The following is a 20858-nucleotide window of genomic DNA, read 5'->3' on the forward strand; positions in this document are numbered from 1 at the left end:
GGTTGGGATGGTGTTCTTCGGGTTGCAAGCATCCCCCTTTTTCCTCCAAACATAACGATGGTCATTAAGGCCAAACAGTTTTTTGGGTTTCATCAGACCAGAGGACATTTCTCTGAAAAGTATGATCTTTGTCCCCATGTACAGTTGCAAACTGTAATCTGTTTTTTTATGGCGGTTTTGGAGCAGTGGCTTCTTCCTTGCTGAGCAGCCTTTCAGGTTATGTTGATATAGGACTAATTTTACTGTGGATATAGATACTTTTGTACCCGTTTCCTCCAGCATCTTCACAAGGTCCTTTGCTGTTGTTCTGGGATTGATTTGCACTTTTCGCAGGAGACAGAACACGTCTCCTTACTTAGGGATGATCCAGACTTGTGGAGGTCTACAATTTATTTTCTGAGGTCTTGGCTGATTTCTTTTGATTTTCCCATGATGTCAAGCAAAGAGACACTGAGTTTGAAGGTAGGCCTTGAAATACATCCACAGGTACACCTCCAATTGACTCAGATGATGTCAATTATCATATCAGAAGCTTCTAAAGCACAGGTGTCAAACTCATTCCACGGAGGGCCGAGTGTCTGCGGGTTTTCGCTCCTCCCTTGTACTTGATTGATGAATTAACATCACTAATTAGTTAGGAACTCCCCACACCTGGTTGTCTAGGGCTTTATTGAAAGGAAAAACCAAAAACCTGCAGACACTAGGCCCTCCGTGGAATGAGTTTGACACCCCTGTTCTAAAGCCATGATGACTTTTTCTGGATATTTTCCAAGCTGTTTAAAGGCACAGTCAGCTTAGTGTATGTTAACTTCTGACCCACTGGAATTGTGATACAGCGAATTATAAGTGAAATAATCTGTCTGTAAACAATTGTTGAAAATATTACTTGTGTCATGCACAAAGTAGATGTTCTAACCGACTTGCCAAAACTATAATTTGTTAAGTAGTTAAAAATGAGTTTTAATGACTCCAACCTAAGTGTACGTAATCTTCCGACTTCAACTGTAGGTATCTCTAGGGTATCTATTCCAAATAAACAGAGTGAAGGACAAGGACCGCTGAACACCGCGTGGTACACCTCTGGAAGATCCATTCTAACAGACACTCATAGACCAACCTACTACAACTACAAAGGACATGGTAACCTCTGGTGGACAACCAGAGACTTACACTACCAGAGACTTTCTGTCGACTGACTCCACAGACTGATCGGGCGTTTTCAACAGAGTGAGACGACAAAGACATACAAGCGGAAATATGTGTTGCATTTCTAAATCCGAATGAGCGGTTGTTAGGGTGCTAAATTTCCATAATTACGATGAGCGTATTATTCAACTGTATGTACGATAGTTGAATTCCTTTGTCTCTTCTTCTCCCGTTCTTTCTTTCCCCACCCCTATTCATTGTGTACCAAGCATCATATTGGGTTAGTCCACTTGGGACTTTTCATTGCATTATGCAGTAACTTATCCTGTGTGTGTGTTTATGTAATTCTGTGTGATTATTTAGTTAGTTAGTAAATAAATAATTAAGCCAATTTGTGTATCGCTGAGTCATCATGTAGACTAGGGTTCGTGCAGATTTAACGGACTATGCAAAGTTCAGAATGAGACTGATGAGGTAAATAAGAATTAATGAATTGACTGTGACTGATGTAAGACATATTCATATCTTTAGAGTTTAGTCGCGAGATAGTAACTCGTTAAATAACTTTTCCGTGTTGCCCCAAGATTACTACTGAGTTAATTGTTACATGATTAATTTAATCATCGTAATAAATAAATGTAGTTAATTGATTTGATAAAATAATCAAACACATTAATGATAGCAATGTCACGACAGAGGGCAATGGGAGAACGTAGATTTTGGTCAACATAAAAATGTATTGCTAATTTGCTATATGAGACCTATTTGATTGAATATACGTTTTTCGTAATGAATGTACTGATATTGTACGCGCTTGATATCCCTCCAACCTAAAGAAAACCAACGTTACATCAGAGGTGTGCCTGTAGTTCACATGCAAATCTGCCATCTAATTGACTCGAATGTTTCTGCTTGCTCCCGCCTTTACGGACACTGATTCACATTGTTAGAGTGGAGACTCCAATATCTTGTCAGTATATACAACCATTTTAGCTTCACAGACAACATTCCTTTCAGCATGCCCACATTGGTATGAGTTTTGGTAGATTTGAATTTTGTCATTTTAGATTTCAGCAGGAAGTCGCTCCACTGTGTAAGATGATGTCATTAGGCTCAGCATACCTTGAATAACCCGACAGTCCCCGAAATCAGGCATTAGAATTACTTAAAAATATATTTATGACTGACTGTATTGATTTCCCACCATTTTATAAGTCAGAAGACAGAAATCAAGACCTTCCTAGAACCACGTAAAGGTCCTTTGTCAAATAAACTTGTATTTCCCTCCCTCTGGTGGTCGGCTGCATCATTACATACATTTATATCACTTCACTGTGACATCACATCAAAGGGGCGTTCCTTTCGAAAAACACTTATACAGCTCGACTGCTTCACAGCACAGACATGGCAAAGCAATTGCTGAATTTGTCTCGAGCTGGAGAATTTAAATACTAAATAATTTTATATCTCTAGGATAAAGAATGCGACCAACACTCTTCCTTAAACCTAAAATAAGCAAAGAAGTAATTTTGTGCTGGCAGTCAAACTTTTTTCTTTACGTCGGAGACAGACCTGTGTTCTCACCGTATTAAACACTGTTTAAATGGCCCAAATGTTGATTTAAACGATCACAAATTGAACAGATTTTGACTATCTGTAACGATCTTCTTCATCTGATGAAGAGTAGTCAGGATCGGACCAAAACGCAGCGTCGTACGTGTTCATGATATTTATTTTAACTCAGAACACTAAGACAAAATAACAAAATAGGCCAACACGAAACAGTTCTGTCTGGTGCAGACACAAAGACAGAAAACAACTACCCACAAAACCAACATGGAAAATGGCAACCTAAATAGGCTCCCCAATCAGAGACAACGAGAAACAGCTGTCTCTGATTGGGAACCAACTCGGGCCACCATAAACCTCCAAACCCCTAGACTATACAAAATCCCCATAGACAAACAAACCCTAAAACCCTAGATAAGACAAAAACCTATAGACAATACAAAAACTAAACAAACCACCCTTGTCAAACCCTGACCTAACCAAAAAATAAAGAAAACAAAATATAACTAGAGTCAGGGCGTGACACTATCACTAATGTCATTATATGTTTGGTAAAGTAATAAAGAAGGTGAAATATTTTGGGTAGAACTATATATAGGCATATTATAAAGTATAAAAAGGCTTATTTATTCACAATTATTTTGATCATATCTTCATATTTGTTTTAATATACTTGTATTGTGTACTTGATCATTTGGGTTGAAAAGTGCCTTTATCTCAGACATAAATAAACAATTCTAGGTGAAAGCTAAAGGTCAAGCTAAAGGTCATAGCTTTCTATGGGGGGGGGGGGGACAACACACACACTACTAAATTAATCAAATATTGCCCTCTTGCTAGATTGATGACTACAGCCATAGCAAAACAGTATAAAATGGCTGTCAGCTCAACTGGTTTAAATATTAATATCAAACTGCGTGTATGTGCTTAAATGTTTCCAAGAATTATATTGCCACTCATGGTGTGTAATCTACTGTCAACATTTGTCAATAAACAGTGTTAATAAACAGTGTCAATATGATTGTTTGCACACCTTTGGCAAAGGCTCCAGGGTTCTTGTGCTGACATGTAATGTTTATGTAAAAAGAAAAAGGAAAAACATTTAAGCTTTTCTGCATTGTGCTTTTCTGTTCCTGAGGTGTGTGTGCGTGCGTGCAAGCATGTGTGCCATGTGAATTGTGTGGATGAGTTTGGGAAGACAGAGAGAGAAAGAGAGCGCTAGAGACAAAGTGAGAGGGAAATGGAAAGGGCACCTAATTTCAGAGTATTTGTCTTTCAAAGAGAGTACTGTATAATCCTAACCTCCTAAAGCGCTCCTGCATGTCCCTCAGCCGTTGGCAGACTGGGACAGGGCTAGCTGCCTCCTGAGGACTGGACACACCCAGGAGCTGGGAGAGCCGGAGCTCCAGGGAGGCCAGGATTCGCTGCTCCCGCTCTAGTCCAGCCTGGTGCTGCTCCGTCTGCACTAGCAGAACCATCGGGGCCCCCTGAGCGGAGCTTACTGCAGTGGGGTCCGACAGCTCACCCTGCAGCTTGTCCAGAGCACTGCTGCATCGAGCCATCTGTGACACCCAAAGGACACACAACCACAAACAATTACAGTCCCTTCGGAAAATATTCAGACCCCTTGAATTTTTCCACATTTTGTTTCATTACAGCCTTATTCTAAAATTGTTTCATCAATCTACACACAATACCCCATAAAGACAAAGCAAAAACAGGTATTTTTTATAAAATTGTATTAAAAATTAAAAATATCACATTTACATAAGTATTCAGGCCCTTTCCTCAGTACTTTGTTGAAGCACCTTTGGCAGCGATTACAGCCTTGATTCTTCTTGAGTATGATGCTACAAGTTTGGCACACCTGTATTTGGGGAGTTTCTCCCATTCTTCTCTGTAGATCCTCTCAAGCTCTGTCAAGTTGGATGGGGAGCATCGCTGCACAGCTATTTTCAGGTCTCTCCAGAGATGTTAGATCGGGTTCAAGTCCAGGCTCTGGCTGGACCCCTCAAGGACATTCAGAGGCTTGTCCCGAAACTACTCCTACGTTGTCTTGGCTGTGTGCTTAGGGTCGTTGTCCTGTTGGAAGGTGAACCTTCGCCCCAGTCTGAGGTCCTGAGCGCACTGGAGCAGATTTTCAGTAAGGATCTCTCTGTACTTTGCTCTGTTCATCTTTGCCTCGATCCTGACTAGTCTTCCCAGTCCCTGCAGCTGACAAACCTCCTCACAGCATGATGCTGCCACCACCAGACGTGACGCTTGGCATTCAGGCCAAAGAGTTCAATCTTGTTTTCATCAGACCAGAGAATCTTGTTTCTCATGGTCTGAGAGTCTTTCGGTGGCTTTTGGAAAACTCCAAGTGGGCTGTCATGGCTTCCGTCTGACCACTCTACCAAAAAGGCCTGATTGGTGGAGTGCTGCAGAGATGGTTGTCCTTCTGGAAGGTTCTCCCCTCTCCATAGAGGAACTCTAGAGCTCAGTCAGAGTGACCATCAGGTTTTTGGTCACCTCCCTGACCAAGGTCCTTCTCCCCCGACTGCTCAGTTTGGCCGGGCAGCCAGCTCTCGGAAGAGTCTTGGCGGTTCCAAACTTCTTCCATTTAAGAATGATGGAGGCCACTGTGTTCATGGGAACCTTCAATGCTGCAGAAATGTTTTGGTACCCTTCCCCAGATCTGTATAATTTGCTTATACAAAAAACTGTTATGAGCCATGTGCTGTTATGATGGTAAGAATGATCGCCTTTATAATACACGTATGTATACTTGTATACTACATATACTACTCATGCGCCGGGCCTACTAAAAGGCTTCTATTTAATGGAGTGGTCATCCAGGGTTAATCATGTAGTCCAACAAAGAAAGGTGATGGCATCTCCCAAAAATGTATGTATTTATATGTAATATACCTTATACTACATTACAATATGACCATTAAAGGAGCAGTTCACTGAAGATAGTTCAGTCACGTGACTCACGCTCTTGGTGACGTCCCTCCACTCCGCCCCTCTCTGCTCCAAGCGTGTCCGGAGGAGGCTGACGCCGCGCCGCAGTGCCGCCCAGCGCCTCCAGAGGGCACCCTGTGCCCCCTCGGAGCCCACACAGCACCCCCGCAGTGGGCACACCGCCCTCAGCTCCTCCAGCTTCCCAGCTATAGACAGCACTTCCTCCGACAGGGTCTTCGCATGAAGAGATTAATCAATCAGTCAAATGTATTGTATACAGAATGTATCCCTTTCTTGTACAACATGTGTCACAAAGTGCTTTATAGTGCAGCAAAGCTGTGGTGTGGCAGAGCAGTAGTGTAGTGGCAACACACATGTAACTCACTGGCAGATATTGGGGTTAAATCCTCCCCTCTACCTTTTCCCCCCTCTCCACCTCAGTATCCCCTTGATATCTAAACTGTCTAAATTAAGCTTGAATAGCATGCTTATAAAAAACAAGTGCTTTACAGTAACCTGGACTAGATCCCCGAAACGTAAGCAGGAGATCAGAGGAAAAACTCCCTAGTAGGAACAAACTCTGAGAAGAACCACCGACAGCATTTCACACACCTTGGCTCTATCCTGTTGGTCAGCACAGTTGGTGTAGGATGTCACTTCCTGGGCAGCACACTCAGAGAGCCTTGATTCGTTTTTCGTCAGGATATGCCATACCTCCTCATGACACTTCTTGTGGAGGCTTTGTCTGTCTGCACACCTATGGATTAGATACAAAACAAACACGGTAACTGAAAATTGCCTGGTTTTAATGTAGTTTACATTTTCATGTTTTTTAAGTCATTGTGAAGCTAAAAGCTCATTTGTACTCTGTGTGGATAATTAGGATTTGGTTTGATTCTACTGTACTCTTTTACATGCACATAAATCAACATGTCTGTTTTACATCAATGTAAATGTGCCAGTGTTAGAAGCTAATTTACATACAAAGTTCCCGGATCTCTAACTCTCTAATCTTATTTGATTCAATGCAACATAAAATTCATAGACATGAGCTGCATTCTCATCCAGGCATTAATTTAGTTCTCGTCAAACAAGGGTGAACAGAGGGAAAAGTAACAAGGCACAAAAATTATATTTATTAGACTGCTGAACCTATTTGTCTCAATTACACCAACATTCCATTTCAGCAGAGACTACAGACATGGGTCTCGGAGTGCTAGACTGTCAACGTGCAGTGTACGAATTACTATTATGTTCCCATCCGCTCAGCACCCACTCAGCAACCTGCCTAATTTAGTTGATTACCCCTGATATAAGTGGTCCCAGCGCTGTTCAATGTGTAAGTTGATGTTTTCTAAACTGTAATGCTTTGTGTTGTCAATGTGTCTGCAACTTTGTGTGCTGCTATTTTGTCCAGGTTTCTCTTGTAAAATAGATTATTCATCTCAATGAGACTAACCTGGTAAATAAATAAATACATCATAGTGGCACGCCGCATCTCACATTCCCAAAAAAATGTAATAGCTTAGAACGGTTGACAATGCATGCCTATTTGGTGACCAATGTTCAGCATCTAATGTTCATCAAGCTTCTTTGTACGATAACATTTAGTGTTAATGTGTTTTTAGACTGTGACCAAAACAGTAAGGACCAAAGGCCATGTGTAACCTTTGGTGAGTGAGTGTGTAACCTTTGGCCTACCTCTGCAAGGCCTCTGTCCTGAGCTCAACCTGGGCCTCGAGTGCGGCCCTCTCCACCAAAAGGTGGCTCAGGACCCGTATGTGGAGCTGCTCGCTCTGGGGGAAAGAGAGACAGGTCTGCTGGGGTGCCAGCTCCAGGAGATGGCTGATTTGCACCTGAAGGCTCTCCCCCAGGGAGGCTAGGGGCTCTTGGGTGTGCCATTGCTCCTCTGTGCAGTCCACAAATCCGCCTGGAGGTGCCAGGAACATGGCCTCGGCTTCGAGGAGGAAGGTTACCACTCCTTGGGCAGCCCAGTGGTAATCCTTCAGGGCTTCCCGAGCATGGGACAAATTCTCCTACAGGACATATACAAGATTATTAAGAAAGATTATCAAGAATTCAGGCAAGAATTTCATTTGAAGTCTACCACAATACAATACAACCTGCGTGGTTGAATCTTATTACACAAACAACATTAAAGTCAGTTCCAATAGAAGTTAAGGAAAATGTTTGAGGGATAAATTGTTGTAATACACCATTTCAGTTAAGTGTCTCGTCTGGGCACCATTCACTCTCTATGGTACAGGGGAGATAGCATTTCAAAAGTGAAACATTGTTTCCATGGCCGGACAGGCAGACAGCAAGGCTTATATTAAACCCCACTGTTACAAACCAAATAGTACCCTAGAAGCAAGGGGAAATAATGTATGAGTTGAGATAAATTCAATCAATGATTTGAACAGCAACATGAACATGATGATATTCTTATGGAGGTGCAGTGATAATTCAGATGGAACTGTTAGCAGGCTTGGAACGCTGCTCGTCCAATAAGCATCTAGGATCCAAACAATCCGTTTTATAATGTTTATCACGTCAACCAACTCAAATTTCATGCATATTTTTTGAAATGTAATACACACCGTAGCTGAAATTGCGAATTACAACAATTGTAATGTAATGAGCCCACTGAACTTACCATGCATGCGTGGCACTTCTGCACAACGTCATTCCTCAGGGTGTGCAGCTCCCCACACTGGCTCATCTCCACTTGCTCTCTCTGCCTCAAAGCTTCCAACACCCGCATGGCAGACTCTACGTTCCTCCAGATCACCCAGCACCTCCGCAGCGCTATGTTGATGGCCCTCACGTCTGGCTTCACCGGGTCGAACTCCGTCAGCTCCTGCCTGACCTGTTGAAGAAGGTCCATCATGGCAGGAAGCTCGGTGCAGAATCTGAGACCTTCCAGCAGCTTTCCCTCTAGGTTTTTGACGTCGTCAGTGATGGCAAGCTCCCAGGAGGCTAGGTTTTCAACAGTTCGCCGGATCCTCTGCCTCTCCGACAGGAGCAACATTCTATCCGATAGGTGCAGGTCTTGGGCGATGGCCTCAAGCTGGTCGGAAGCATCCTGGCACTGGGTCTTCACCAGTGGAAGTTCCACAAGGAGAGCCTGGCAAAGACTGAACCTTTCCCCCACGCTGACTCTCTTGTCTTTGGAGCACTGAGCACGCTCCTTTGCCACCTCCCTGGAGTCTTCCATGCGCTGCCGGTAGGTCAGGTACTTCTCATGTTCCAGGGCGTGGTGGTGGAGAGTTTTCACCTTCTCCTGCAGTTCGCCAATGGTACGCAAGAGGGTGCTTTTCTGGTCCTCTTGGCAGTACTGGAGTTCCTGGATCTGACATTGGTGCTCCAGGAGCATGTGTGTCAAGGGCTCTATGGCAGATAGGGAGTCCTTTGTCACTGGGAACCTCTGCCTCTCCAGGTCGGCCCATATCTGTTGCACGCTCACCTGGACAGCCGCCAGTTCCTCGGCCGAAGAAGTCCGGGTGTGAAGCAGTTCCTCCAGCTCCCAGTGGGCTGCTTTCTCGTAGGCCACCATTCCATCCACCTCGGTCCGGAGGCCTGTGAGCCTGTTGACAAGAAAGTGGCTCTCTGCTGAACTCAACCCCGAAGAGACCTCCATGCAGGTCTCCAAAAGGGCGTCCGTGACAGCCAGCTGTCTTTCTGCTTCCTTGATGGCACCCATGTGAAACTGCAGCTTGCTTTCCAGATCTGGGATGGTGTCTTTGGACACATTCTCTACATCTGCGGTGACCTCTCTCTCATGGTATGCCACTGCTAGCCAGCTGTTCACTTTTGAGATCTGGACCAGCATCTTCTCTCTTTCCTCCAAAACAGCCTCCATTTCCTTCAGAATACGAGCAGAGTTATCTGAGACTGTTTCGTAGAGGTCCTTCAAGGTCTTCAGTGATGACAGCACTTTGTCAATTTCCCCCTCATCCGAAATCAGTTCTTTCAGGTCCTCAACTTTGTAGTGCACCCTGGAATGCCTTGCCAAAATCTCAGATTGAAGTTTCCTCATGCTGGCAATTTGGAGACGGGCCTCTTCAGGGAAGAAGGCTACCTTTTCACCTGCTGCGATGTGGTTTTCCACCTGCTTGGCCCAGATAATCAAGTCTTGCATTTGCTTGATGATTTTAGCCAAGGAGGGTTTTGCTATAGAGTATGACTGAGCAGAGAGCAACCTCTGAGTGGAGGCAAGTAAGTAGCTCAAGCGCTGAAGAGTACACTCCACATCCTCCTTCTCCTTCTGCCCAAGAGAAAATTGGGTAAAATCCTCTGATTGCCCCAGCAGGTGTAGGTACTGCTGGTTGAAGGCTTTCAAGTCAGCAGTCATAAAGGTCAGCTCTAAAGCTTTGTGAGTGTCATGCTGCAATTGAGAGGACTGTAAGAGGGTGATGGACTTCTGAAGAGCCTCAAGCTTGCAATGCAGCTGCTCAGCCTTTTGTAGAAGGATAGAGGACTGAGAAGAACCAATTGAGGCATGCCTCAGGCCTCTATTCCCGGCCCCCTCCAAAAGCCTCCACTCCTCCTGCAGATCCCCTAGCTGAGCGAGGAGTGCCCCTGACCCCTCGTCTTCACTCAGGTGGGAAGACACCTGGCAACACACCTGGAGCAGCTCCCCCATCATGCCCTTCTGCTGTTCAATGTTACATAACAGAGCATGTAGTTTTTCAGCCTGAAGCGCACTGCTTCGAGTGTCCCTGTTAGATCAGCAGGAATAGACAAAGAGTGAATAAGTGCATATCTTGGTCAAATACAAACTTTTGATCAATGATATTGTAAATCAACTGTACTATTTAAAGGAACACAGAGGCCTAAAGATGCATAAATACAACATTATGCACAATAATAGTAGCCCGGACAATGCAAGTGCATGGACTCACGATTGTAGCTCATCCATCTCGCTTGCCCATCTCTCCAGAATGCTCCGGATGGCCTGAGTCTGCCTGTGGTACTGTGTGACCAGGTGAAGCTGAGCCTCTTTGACCTGCACTGTGGCCGAGGCATCCAACAGGGCTGCACTCCATCGCCCCTCCAGATTTGTTGCGTCCTCTGGATCACCGACCACATGGTTTATCGCAGCCACCTGCTCAAGCACGTAGCGTCTGCAGTCCTGCAAAAAAGGTATCACGGGGACACACTCAGTCTGGGTTCCAGTGAGCTGGGACCCATAAAAAATATAATCCATTAAAAAAAAAGAAGAAGCTATTTTTTAAAGTATTGAAATCACAGAGGGGAGACAGGCAGGTGTAAGAAACAGTAAGGTTGAAGTGGGGATTGAACCCTGACCTTCAGTAAGGAGAGTATATGTGTCTGGAGCTGAGGGGGGTTCCACTAGACCATGGGCTTTGCACATAGCATCTGTATTTATCAAACACTCTACACTTACACAAAAGCCAAGAAGGGTGATAATGTACTTGAAAAGTTAGACTTAGCAAATCAAAGTTAGAAATAGCTTCCTCTCCTTGTCTCATTATACATTCTTGTTGACATTGATATGAAAGAACTGTAAAGGTTAAATAAATGAGAGGATTGTTGAAATATCAATATAATGTGCCAGTTGGCTAGAGTGACAAAAAAGCAATACATGTGCATACAGGGCAGAAAAGGAAATGTCTTCAGTAGAATCCCAAATAAAGCTTTCCTTTTGTAAAAGCATTTTACACAGTGATATCAGTTCGGGGTGTGTAGCCCATTAAATGACAGTTTTGTTTTATGTTTTGTCCTCTGTCTTTTTATTTTATGACTGATTGTTTGTTTGTATATAAGATGGTCAGTCTGACACTTGAAAATGTGTATTTTCAAATGTCTATTATGTTCTTGAAAGGGAAAATTGTTCATTAGAAAAGGACAGTCTCCCACCTCAGCCTCCGTCAGTTGCTGGGCCATGTTGGCAGGGTTGAGCTGGGCTGGCTGGTAGCGGCATCCTAGAACCCTGAGGACAGTGCGCCCTATTTGGATCTCTGGCTTTCTCAGCGAAGGCTGCAGGTACCAAGCCGCCTCCATCCACTGGCATCCCTTCAACACAACAGCACAGAGTAAATATAGTAATGGGACATATTCATGGACCAAACAGAAGAAAATAGACTGAAACAGGGAATGACAAACTTGATTTGTTTAATAAGAAATGCACATTTTACACTGCAAAACTTTTGAAAGCATTTTCTGCTGCATGTCCTAATGAACACAACCCTGGTGTGTACAACCAGACCTGGGTTGGATGTCAAATACTTGAGCTATACTCAATTCAGTTTTACTGGTTCAATGGAAACAATGGAATAATCCCAAAATTGAAAATACCAAGCTCCAAGTATTTGACATACATATTTGACCCAGGTCTGGTATGGACGGGTGTGGTGCTGGGGGGACATAATCGTTTGCTGATTCTAAAGCGAGATGTGCCGTTACTGAGAAATCTCCATGGCTACACAGGAAATATCATTGGCTCCTTCCTGTAAAGCTTCCTGCCACAGGCATCTTGGGAATGGAGTAGCATGAAGTTTCCTCTTAGACGCCGATCTTGGGTCAGTTTAGCATTTTTGCCACTAATGGTTAAGATTAGGATTAGGAAACTTCACCCCAAAGCCTTGGGAATACAGCATCATCAAGGCCCATGCCACATCAGAGTTTGTTTGTTTATCTGTTCACTGATCCATGCAGTTGACTGAACTGCAATTATTTTGTGGATAGAGCCACATATTTGGGAGCAACAACTTATTTTATCTGTGGTCGAGAAAATGTTGAAATATCCTTTTTATAGCAATTTTTATGCAATTTTTATGTCTCATATTGATACGCACATTAGATACTAACTAAAATGTAGATGTTTTTAAGGCCTGTTTTTTTAAAGAAGTTTTCCTTAGGTTCTTATTTTGAATGTTATTATCCTCTTGAACAACAAGTTGGGTTTCTTGGAAACAAATTCCTACAACGCACAGTAAACCATATCCCATGTTGACGCCACCTTACCTTCCCTGAGATCTAATAGCCAACTGTCTCAGTTCACACACCATTGGCTTGGCTGAGTATTGCTGTTGAGAATTACCGATTGTGGTCGGGTGAGTATTATTGTTATGAACACAAGTTCGAATCTCATGGTCGGCCGTACAGAGAAACTCCCTAACACTCACCTTGAGGATGTCCTTCCTCTCCACCAACCCTTGGACCTCAGAGAGGATGCCTTGCATAGTGGACCTGTGACGCGGGACCTCCGGGCACACCGCTCCCCCAACTCTCTCCACCTTCGCCACGGCTTCGGATAGCAACCCCCCAGTCTGGACCGAGGTACTCCTCTTGACTTCACTCCCCTCCTGCATCTGTGGGAACATGACGGCAATGGGACGGTGGACTCACCTGCTCTCCTGTCTGGTATTTCTGACAACAACTCTGTTCCTCTCTGCCCCACCGAGTCAGCGCAGCTATTAGAGCAGGAATGTGACTGAGTAAGGAGCTGGGCCTTGCCCCGAGGGAAACCAGGGCTCTGTTCCAATAGTTTAACACCACGTCCCTCTTTACTTCCTTCCTTGATGGAATCACTTATCTGACACAACACAATTGGTGAAAAATGTTTGGTGTAGTCTCCAGCTAATCCTGTTAGATCAGTGTCATTGGGCTTAGCACGGGGGAACATGATACAGCAGGAACTAGTCAGGGAGTAGGAGTGTGGTTGAGATATCGAGAGCTACAGGGCTAGCGTGAGATGAAGTCATCACTGAGTGGTGTAAATAACTTATTCCTCACATAGTGAAGTGATAGGCTATCCTCAAACCGACAGGTGACAAGGCAAGCTGATACTTGCATAAAATCTCTCTCAACATTTCAAAACAACAGTAGAGCAGGAATGCTATTAAGCAGTAATATATGGGAGGATGTGCTTTATATTGCAGGTTACAGGTACTAAGGCTATCCCACCCAGGGTCCGTATTCATAAAGTGACAGAGTAGGAGTGCAGGGGCCATATTCTTCAGATTAAGAGTGCAGGGGCCATATTCCTCAGATTAGGAGTGCAGAGGCCATATTCCTCAGATTAGGAGTGCAGAGGCCATATTCCTCAGATTAGGGGTGCAGAGGCCATATTCCTCAGATTAGGGGTGCAGAGGCCATATTCCTCAGATTAGGAGTGCTTATCTAGGACCCACTTTAGCCTTTTAGATCAAAATAAATATGATTATGTCCACAGGAGGGACCTGATGTTAGCCCAGGGCTCAGGTAAAGCAGCCAATGATTTATCACAACTATACTGCCCCACACTCTGAAACAGCAGGGCTCTTGACTTGGATACACATTAAAGGCCCAATCTATGATATTTGCAGTGATATTTACACTCCTAATCTGCAGCCATTTCTGATCATTTAGATTAATGATATATACCATTTATTTTCACAAGTAATATCACTCAGAAATGCCTCATGAGTTTAGTTCAATGCCATCAAATCCATCATAACCCAAAATATAAGGTAGTTTTACTCCACTGTCTGAAAGCAATATCTTTGTAAACAAACAATGTAAAGCTTTAAAATATGTTAAAACTATTTCATGGAGGATCGGTCCTTGCATCTATAGCTCCATCTATGAATTTGAGAGGGGTTACATTTCTACAGGCCCATCTCTCTGCTTTATAGCTAGCAAACCAAGTGCCAGTGTTGTTGTTTTGTTGTTTTTCAAATTACGGATAGCAGCTTCGGGTCCCTGATTATACATTTATTTTAATCTTTGTGGACTTTGAACAAGCATTGAGGTAGATGGATCAACATAAAGTCTAGATTTTCTTAAAATTGTCAGAAGCTCGAAATTCAGCTCTATAATGAAAGCATATTTACAACACAAACGTTTGTTTCGGTAGAAAACTACTTAATTTGATTTTCTGTCATGTTACATATAAAATAAAAGCATGAAAAGCTGTTGTATTGTCACGTCTATCCCTGCCCCCCCCCCCCCCCCCCCTACGGCCTTCTGGCAGAGAGGAGAGGAGGGGTTCATGGCTCTGTTCAGGGCAGTCTTCAACCATCCACCAGAGGGCAGAGAGGGAGGTGAGTGACTTCTCCAACTCCGGCAGGGTTCCCAGACAGCTGCCGAATACGCCCTCACCTTACGGACCGTGGCAGCCTCCAGTGAAGAAGAATGCGCGAGGAGGTCCAGATGGAGTTGGCGTGCCGAGACGACAACCTTTCCCTGGACGCGCTCATCGCGATCGCCACCTGTCTGGATAACCTTCTTTGGGAACGTCGGCGCACCCCTCGCACCTTGCTCTACTCTTTAGGCCGTCTTGGAGCAGAGCCTGAACCCATGGAAATAGGGGTCACACTCTTCCCCACAGCAGAGCAACGTCGCCGGAGGTAGCTGGGGCTGTGTCCCTATTGTGGCCAGGAGAGGCATCCAGCGTCCGGTGCTTCCCAACGCGAAGTCCACTGGGGCAGAGGAACGGCCCCTGATCATCTGGCTCCCAGGGTAGGCGTGAGAATTCATTCATTGGTTTCTGCCAAAGCCTTCCTGTGTTCCATTTAACTGGCTGTCTCAGGTGTTGTCTCTACAGCTCTAGTGGACTCTGGTGACGCAGGGCATTGTATTGACCAGGCCCTCCTCTCCTCCCTTGTCACGTTCTGACCCTAGTTATTGTGTTAATTGTTTGTTTTAGTGGGTCAGGACGTGAGTTGGGTGGGCATTCATTGTTTTGTGTCTGGTTTTGTCTATTTCTGTGTTTGACCTGATATGGTTCTCAATCAGAGGCAGCTGTCAATCGTTGTCCCTGATTTGTGAACCATATTAAGGTAACCTGTTTGGTGTTGGGTTTTGTGGGTGATTGTATTTCGTGTCAGTGTTCGTGCCACACGGGACTGTTTTCGGTTTGATCACGTTTGTTGTTTTGTATCTTGAAGTGTTCAGTTTACTTTCATAAAAATATGAACACTTTCCACTCTGCGTCTTGGTCCGATCCCTACACCTCCTCCCGTAACATCCCTTAAAACTTCTTGACACTAGGGGGCGCCATTTCGACTTTGTAAAAATGAGTTCCCAAATTAAACTGCCTCGTACTCAATTCTTGCTCGTACAATATGCATATTATTATTACTATTGGATAGAAAACACTCTCTAGTTTCTAAAACCGTTTGAATTATTTATCTGAGTGAAACAGAACTCATTCTGCAGCACATTTCCTGTCAGGGAGTGAGATTTCAGAAATCGAGGTCCCTGTTCTGAGGCCAGTTTATAAGTCCCCATGTAAGCCATCGGGCTACATGCACTGCATACGCCTTTCCTCTAGATGTCAGTAAGCGGTGAGAATTTCAATGGAGTCGATTGCGCAATCTGGGGCCTTATATAAGACCGTGGAACGGAAGTACCGTCCTTTTCAACGGTGCGCCTGGTGCATCAGGGACATCACTATGGCCTCCGGCAAAGCTTTCGTTTTAGCAGTTCTGTATCTCCGGTCATGTTTTTATTTGTTATAGTTGTTAAAGACATCATAAGGTAGTTAATTTAAACCAATTTATAGCAGTTTATATCAGTTTATTGTGATTTTCCTTGATTTCTTTGTCACGCGCTTTCCCGAGTTGGACTCCTCTCCAGTGGGTGGCTAACGTTAGCGGCTAATTCGACAGGACAAGAGGACATCTTTCAGCCAAAAGACGATTGTTCTGGAGAAAGGACACCTTGCCGAAGATTCTGATGGAAGCTCAACAAATAGTAAGCAGTCTTTATGCTGTTAATTCATACTTATGTTGACAAATGTCAAATAATAATTCCGCCATGAATTATGGTGCGGTCTCGCTTTAGCGCACGCTGTATGCTTGAAGTAACGTTAATTTTAAAAATGTAACCCAGCGATTGCATTAAGAACTAATTTGTCTTTCAATTGCTGTCCAACCTGTATTTTTTTAGTCAAGTTTATGAATAGTTTTCGATTAGAATAGGTGCCTCTCCAAGATGGCGCCGGACAGATTGCTTGAGGTTTTGGAAACTATTCTCATTGTATAAGCACGATTTGTGCCGCTAAATATGCACATTTTTTCGAACAAACTCTATATGCATTGTGTAATATGATGTTATAGGACTCATCTGAAGAATTCTGAGAAGGTTAGTGAAAAAAATAATATATTTTGGTGGTGAATACGTTATCGCTATTTTTGCCTTGAATCAATGCTGTTGTGATGTTTGCTATTGTGGTAAGCTAATATAACGCTATATTGTGTTTTCGCTGTAAAACACTTAGAAAATCTGAAATATTGTCTGGATTCACAAGATCTGTGTCTTTCATCTGCTGTACGCTGTGTATTTTTAAGAAATGTTTTATGATGAGTAATTAGCTAATACACGATGGTCTCTGTAGTTATTCTAGTCGCTTTGGTGAGAGTTGTGATGGTGACTGCAATGGTAAACTCTGATTTATACCTGAAATATGCACATTTTTCTAACAAAACATATGCTATACAATAAATATGTTATCAGACTGTCATCTGATGAGGTTGTTTCTTGGTTAGTGGCTATTTATATCTTTATTTGGTCGAATTTGTGATAGCTACTGATGGAGTAAAAAAATGGTGGAGTAAAGAAGTGGTGTCTTTTGCTAACGTGGTTAGCTAATAGATTTACATATTGTGTCTAACCTGTAAAACATTTTAAAAATCAGAAATGATGGCTTGATTCACAAGATGTGTATCTTTCATTTGGTGTCTTGGACTTGTGATTTCATGAACATTTTATTATATGATACCCCTGTGGCTTTAGGCTAGGCTATGCTAGTCAGCTTTTTTGATGGGGGTGCTCCCGGATCCAGGTTTGTGAGGCGTTAGAGGTTAACATCACTGCGTCCCCGCTCTCCTCTCCTATTCCGGTCCAAGCCCTGGATAAACAACCATTAGGATCCAGCACTATCACACACATCACATCACAGCACCACTCACTGTCGGACTCATGCACCAAGAAAGCTTTCCCTTCCTCATCACTGCTCCTGTACACAAAGTCATCCTCGGTTTTCCGTGGCTCCAACGTCATGACGTCACCATCTCCTGGATGAAAATAACCACCTGGGCACCCAGGTGTCGGAAGACCTGCTTTCCCTTAACCTGTGGTTCCTCGACGGTTGAAAGTCCTGTGAGTGCCCTCAAGCCCATCATTCCGTCCTCCCATATTGTTGACCCTGTGTTTTGGGCCGTAGATGTGGACATCCGCCAGGCTCTGGAGAGGGAACCTGCTACCTGCCCTCCTGAGCACATCTACGTCCCCACGGAGGCGAGGAAACATCTGTTTACCTGGGCGCACACATCCCACGCCGCTGGACACCCAGGTATCACCCGCACTATTCAATCCATCTACGCAAAGTGAGTTCTGGGCATATCCCGCCCATGGAAGGAACCGGGCCCACTCCCCCTGCCGGTCCTGGCAGTGACTCCTTAGGAACCTCCCTAGCTCCTGGTTGGTCCTCTCTACCAGCCCTTTAGACTGAGACAGGTACCCAGAAGTGAGGCTGACCATGACCCCCAACTTCTCCATGAAGGCTCTCCATACCTGTGACGTGAATTGGGGGGCATGGTCGGAGACGATGTCCTCTGGAAGGCCATACCCTGATTATCTCTCTTCATATAGCCCTCAGTAAGCCTCAGTCATCAGGCATTAGGGGAGTAAATTCCTAGGCTAGAAGTGGTGGGGCCACTGTATGATGAGTCAAATTCCTCCAATTTTACTTTGAGCCAAGGTGTGACCTTTAAATGCCACACAAACAAGCTACTCCTGGCCTGACCATTCCAATTCACTCATAATAACGTCACTTAACGTTGTTGGATCTTGGGCGAAACAAGAGCCTTGAAAGGTCAAATCCCCTCAGGGAAAGACCGCCATTAACTACATGTTCGAGTGTTTGACTTGCGTGTACAACCCCCTTTCAAAACCTGAATCTGCAGGCTTAAAGTTTATAAAATGTAACGTGTATCCTCTGGGCTGTCATACTCTTACTACTCCAAATGCTTAAAAAATTGTCCCTGAGGAGAACGTGTGTGTGTGGGAGAGAGAAATGGAGAGAAATTTCCCTTACCTGTTCCTGTGGAGCTGTCCTTTCTGTTCCCTCTCTGGGATCAATCTCTGTGGATGCATATGCTGGTGAAGGTGCATGTGACAACTGTGTATTGTCTCTTGTGGCATCTGGCTGACTGACATCTGTCTGTGTGAGATCATTCACCTGTAGCATGTCAGTAGTGTCTATCTTTCCAGTGTCTTTGCTCACAGTCTGTCTGTTATCTTTGCTGTCTGTAGCACAGGTGATGTCTGTAGTCTCCTTCATTCTGTCAGAGGCTTCTGTGTTTACAGCTATTTGGCTGTCTGTCATTTCTGTCTGTCTGGCATCTTTAGCGTCTGTGTCTACGTCATCGTCAACACTTCCTGGTTCAGTGTTGTCAGAGTTATCAGTGTGTCTCAGTGACTCGGATTCGGTGAGCGCCAATTCAGCGGACTTAGACTCTGTGAGCCCTGATTCGGGGCCTTTTGATTTCAGACCTTTTGTTTTGGGGCCCTGCGATTGCTCCCACTCTGATTCCGTGTTCTTTGAAGCAGAGGGGCCCTTGTAACTCTTCACTTTGGGGCCCTTGGACGCTGAGCTCCTAAAATCAGCCCTCCTCCGCCGCCGCCTGTGCTTTGACTTGGCACGCCGCCCGCCATCTGTGTTCTTGGTGCTCTCAGTGACAGAACTATCAGTCAGTTTTGAAGGAAAGTCACCAGAGCTAAATGTATCTGAGCCATTACCACAAGGAGGCTCCCTGGTTTGAATGTCCTTGGACTGAGACGGAGGTAGCTCCATGTCCAAAAGAATTGTAAATACTTTCTTTGTCTCAGTGCAATCTCTAGACTCTGTGCGTTGTGTTTTGTTATCTGACTGTGATTTGTCTGTGGGTCTTGCATGCGTCTCTAGCTGCTTTCTTTCTGGATGCGGCATGAGATGTGTTACAGGGTCCGACTGTGGATCTGTCCCTAGCCCCACACTGCTTTTAATGCCCAATTCAGCTTTGGTAGAGGAAGTGACTTCACGATGTAGAGTCTCAGCTTCCTGAACAAGAAATTTCCCAGCACGTGCAACAGCTGCGTTCAAGAAAACGGTGGCCACTTTTTGGGGAGGCTCAGTCAAATCTTGTTTTGCCTGGTCACTCTGTTTGACAACAGAAAAAGTGTAAGTGAGTTGAGCGCCTTTATCTGGTACTGAAGACTCTTGTCCTCCTCTGACCGATGGTCCAGAGCATACAACCGCAGTGTTTGCATAGTCATGTGACTCAGTAGCCGGAATCTCACTGTCGCCATGTTGAGGTGAATCTGTATGTACAATATCATTGTTGCCATGGTAACCTGGTCTGCTTTGGAGAGCGTTGGCCATAGACAAGCCATCAAGTTGTTTTCGTTCGAGATCGGTGTCCAGAACGATGGTGAACACTTTGTGCGGAGTCGGCGATGAGGTTCCCTCTCGATCCATTGGTTCTATATGATGAGGTGTCATCTCTGTTACAGTATCCCCAAATTGGCTAGTACCCGGGGTCTCTGGCACCACCACAGTGGCTGAGATATCAACGCTGGTGATGGGAGTTAAGGTTTCTCCCATGGGAATTTGTATTTGACTCTCCCCATCCTCCATGTCTGTGACCATTATCTCTGCTGGCTGGATGCTCCAGCCCTTCAATGAGTCTTTTCCGTATTCTTTGCCCTCTGCTCTTTGTTCAGTGTCGCTCATCACTTTCTTAGTAGGTTCTTTAACAGCATCCATTGTTCCTCTGGTAATGGCTCTTTTGCTTTGCACTCCGCTTTCAGCCTGCTCTTTTTCCGGACCTTTCGTTGAGTCAATATTAGCCTGAAGAGGTTTGATCCCGCCTGGAGTCACTTCCTCTACAGGTTGTGACAAAATGGATGCCTCGCTGCAAGATGGCGCTTTGTCAGGTGTGTTGCTTGGTTTCTTATGGTCTCCATCCACCTCTGTGCTCACTAGGGACACCTAAAGATACATACATTCATTAGAAATGGTGTGAAGATGCATATAAGATTCCATAAAGGGATCATATTAACGTTAAGGGATGTTCCAATCAAAATATAATTTAACATAACTTTTTACACTTGGTTGAAATGCCTCAGTTTCCCCTACTGATAGTCATATTTTGTTTCATCAGTTTCATCATAGGGCTCCATACATTCTGAAACTAGGCCTAAAA

General features: G+C 44.4%; 1 protein-coding gene across 1 annotated transcript in view; it reads right to left on the minus strand.

Moving 5' to 3' along the window:
* The window catches only part of LOC129817105 (nesprin-2-like), a 207966-nt gene that overhangs the window by 121189 nt on the left and 65919 nt on the right, over nt 1-20858 (minus strand). The window contains exons 47-55 of the mRNA XM_055872054.1: nt 18710-20644; nt 12813-12998; nt 11545-11700; nt 10566-10795; nt 8318-10382; nt 7363-7697; nt 6274-6418; nt 5695-5895; nt 4018-4277 (exon numbers count right to left, since the gene is read on the minus strand). Of these exons, the coding sequence (XP_055728029.1) occupies nt 4018-4277; nt 5695-5895; nt 6274-6418; nt 7363-7697; nt 8318-10382; nt 10566-10795; nt 11545-11700; nt 12813-12998; nt 18710-20644 (5513 nt within the window). The remainder of the gene's footprint in view (nt 1-4017; nt 4278-5694; nt 5896-6273; nt 6419-7362; nt 7698-8317; nt 10383-10565; nt 10796-11544; nt 11701-12812; nt 12999-18709; nt 20645-20858) is intronic.

This window comes from Salvelinus fontinalis, chromosome 20 (genome assembly GCF_029448725.1).
Source record: "Salvelinus fontinalis isolate EN_2023a chromosome 20, ASM2944872v1, whole genome shotgun sequence".
NCBI lineage: Eukaryota > Metazoa > Chordata > Actinopteri > Salmoniformes > Salmonidae > Salvelinus > Salvelinus fontinalis.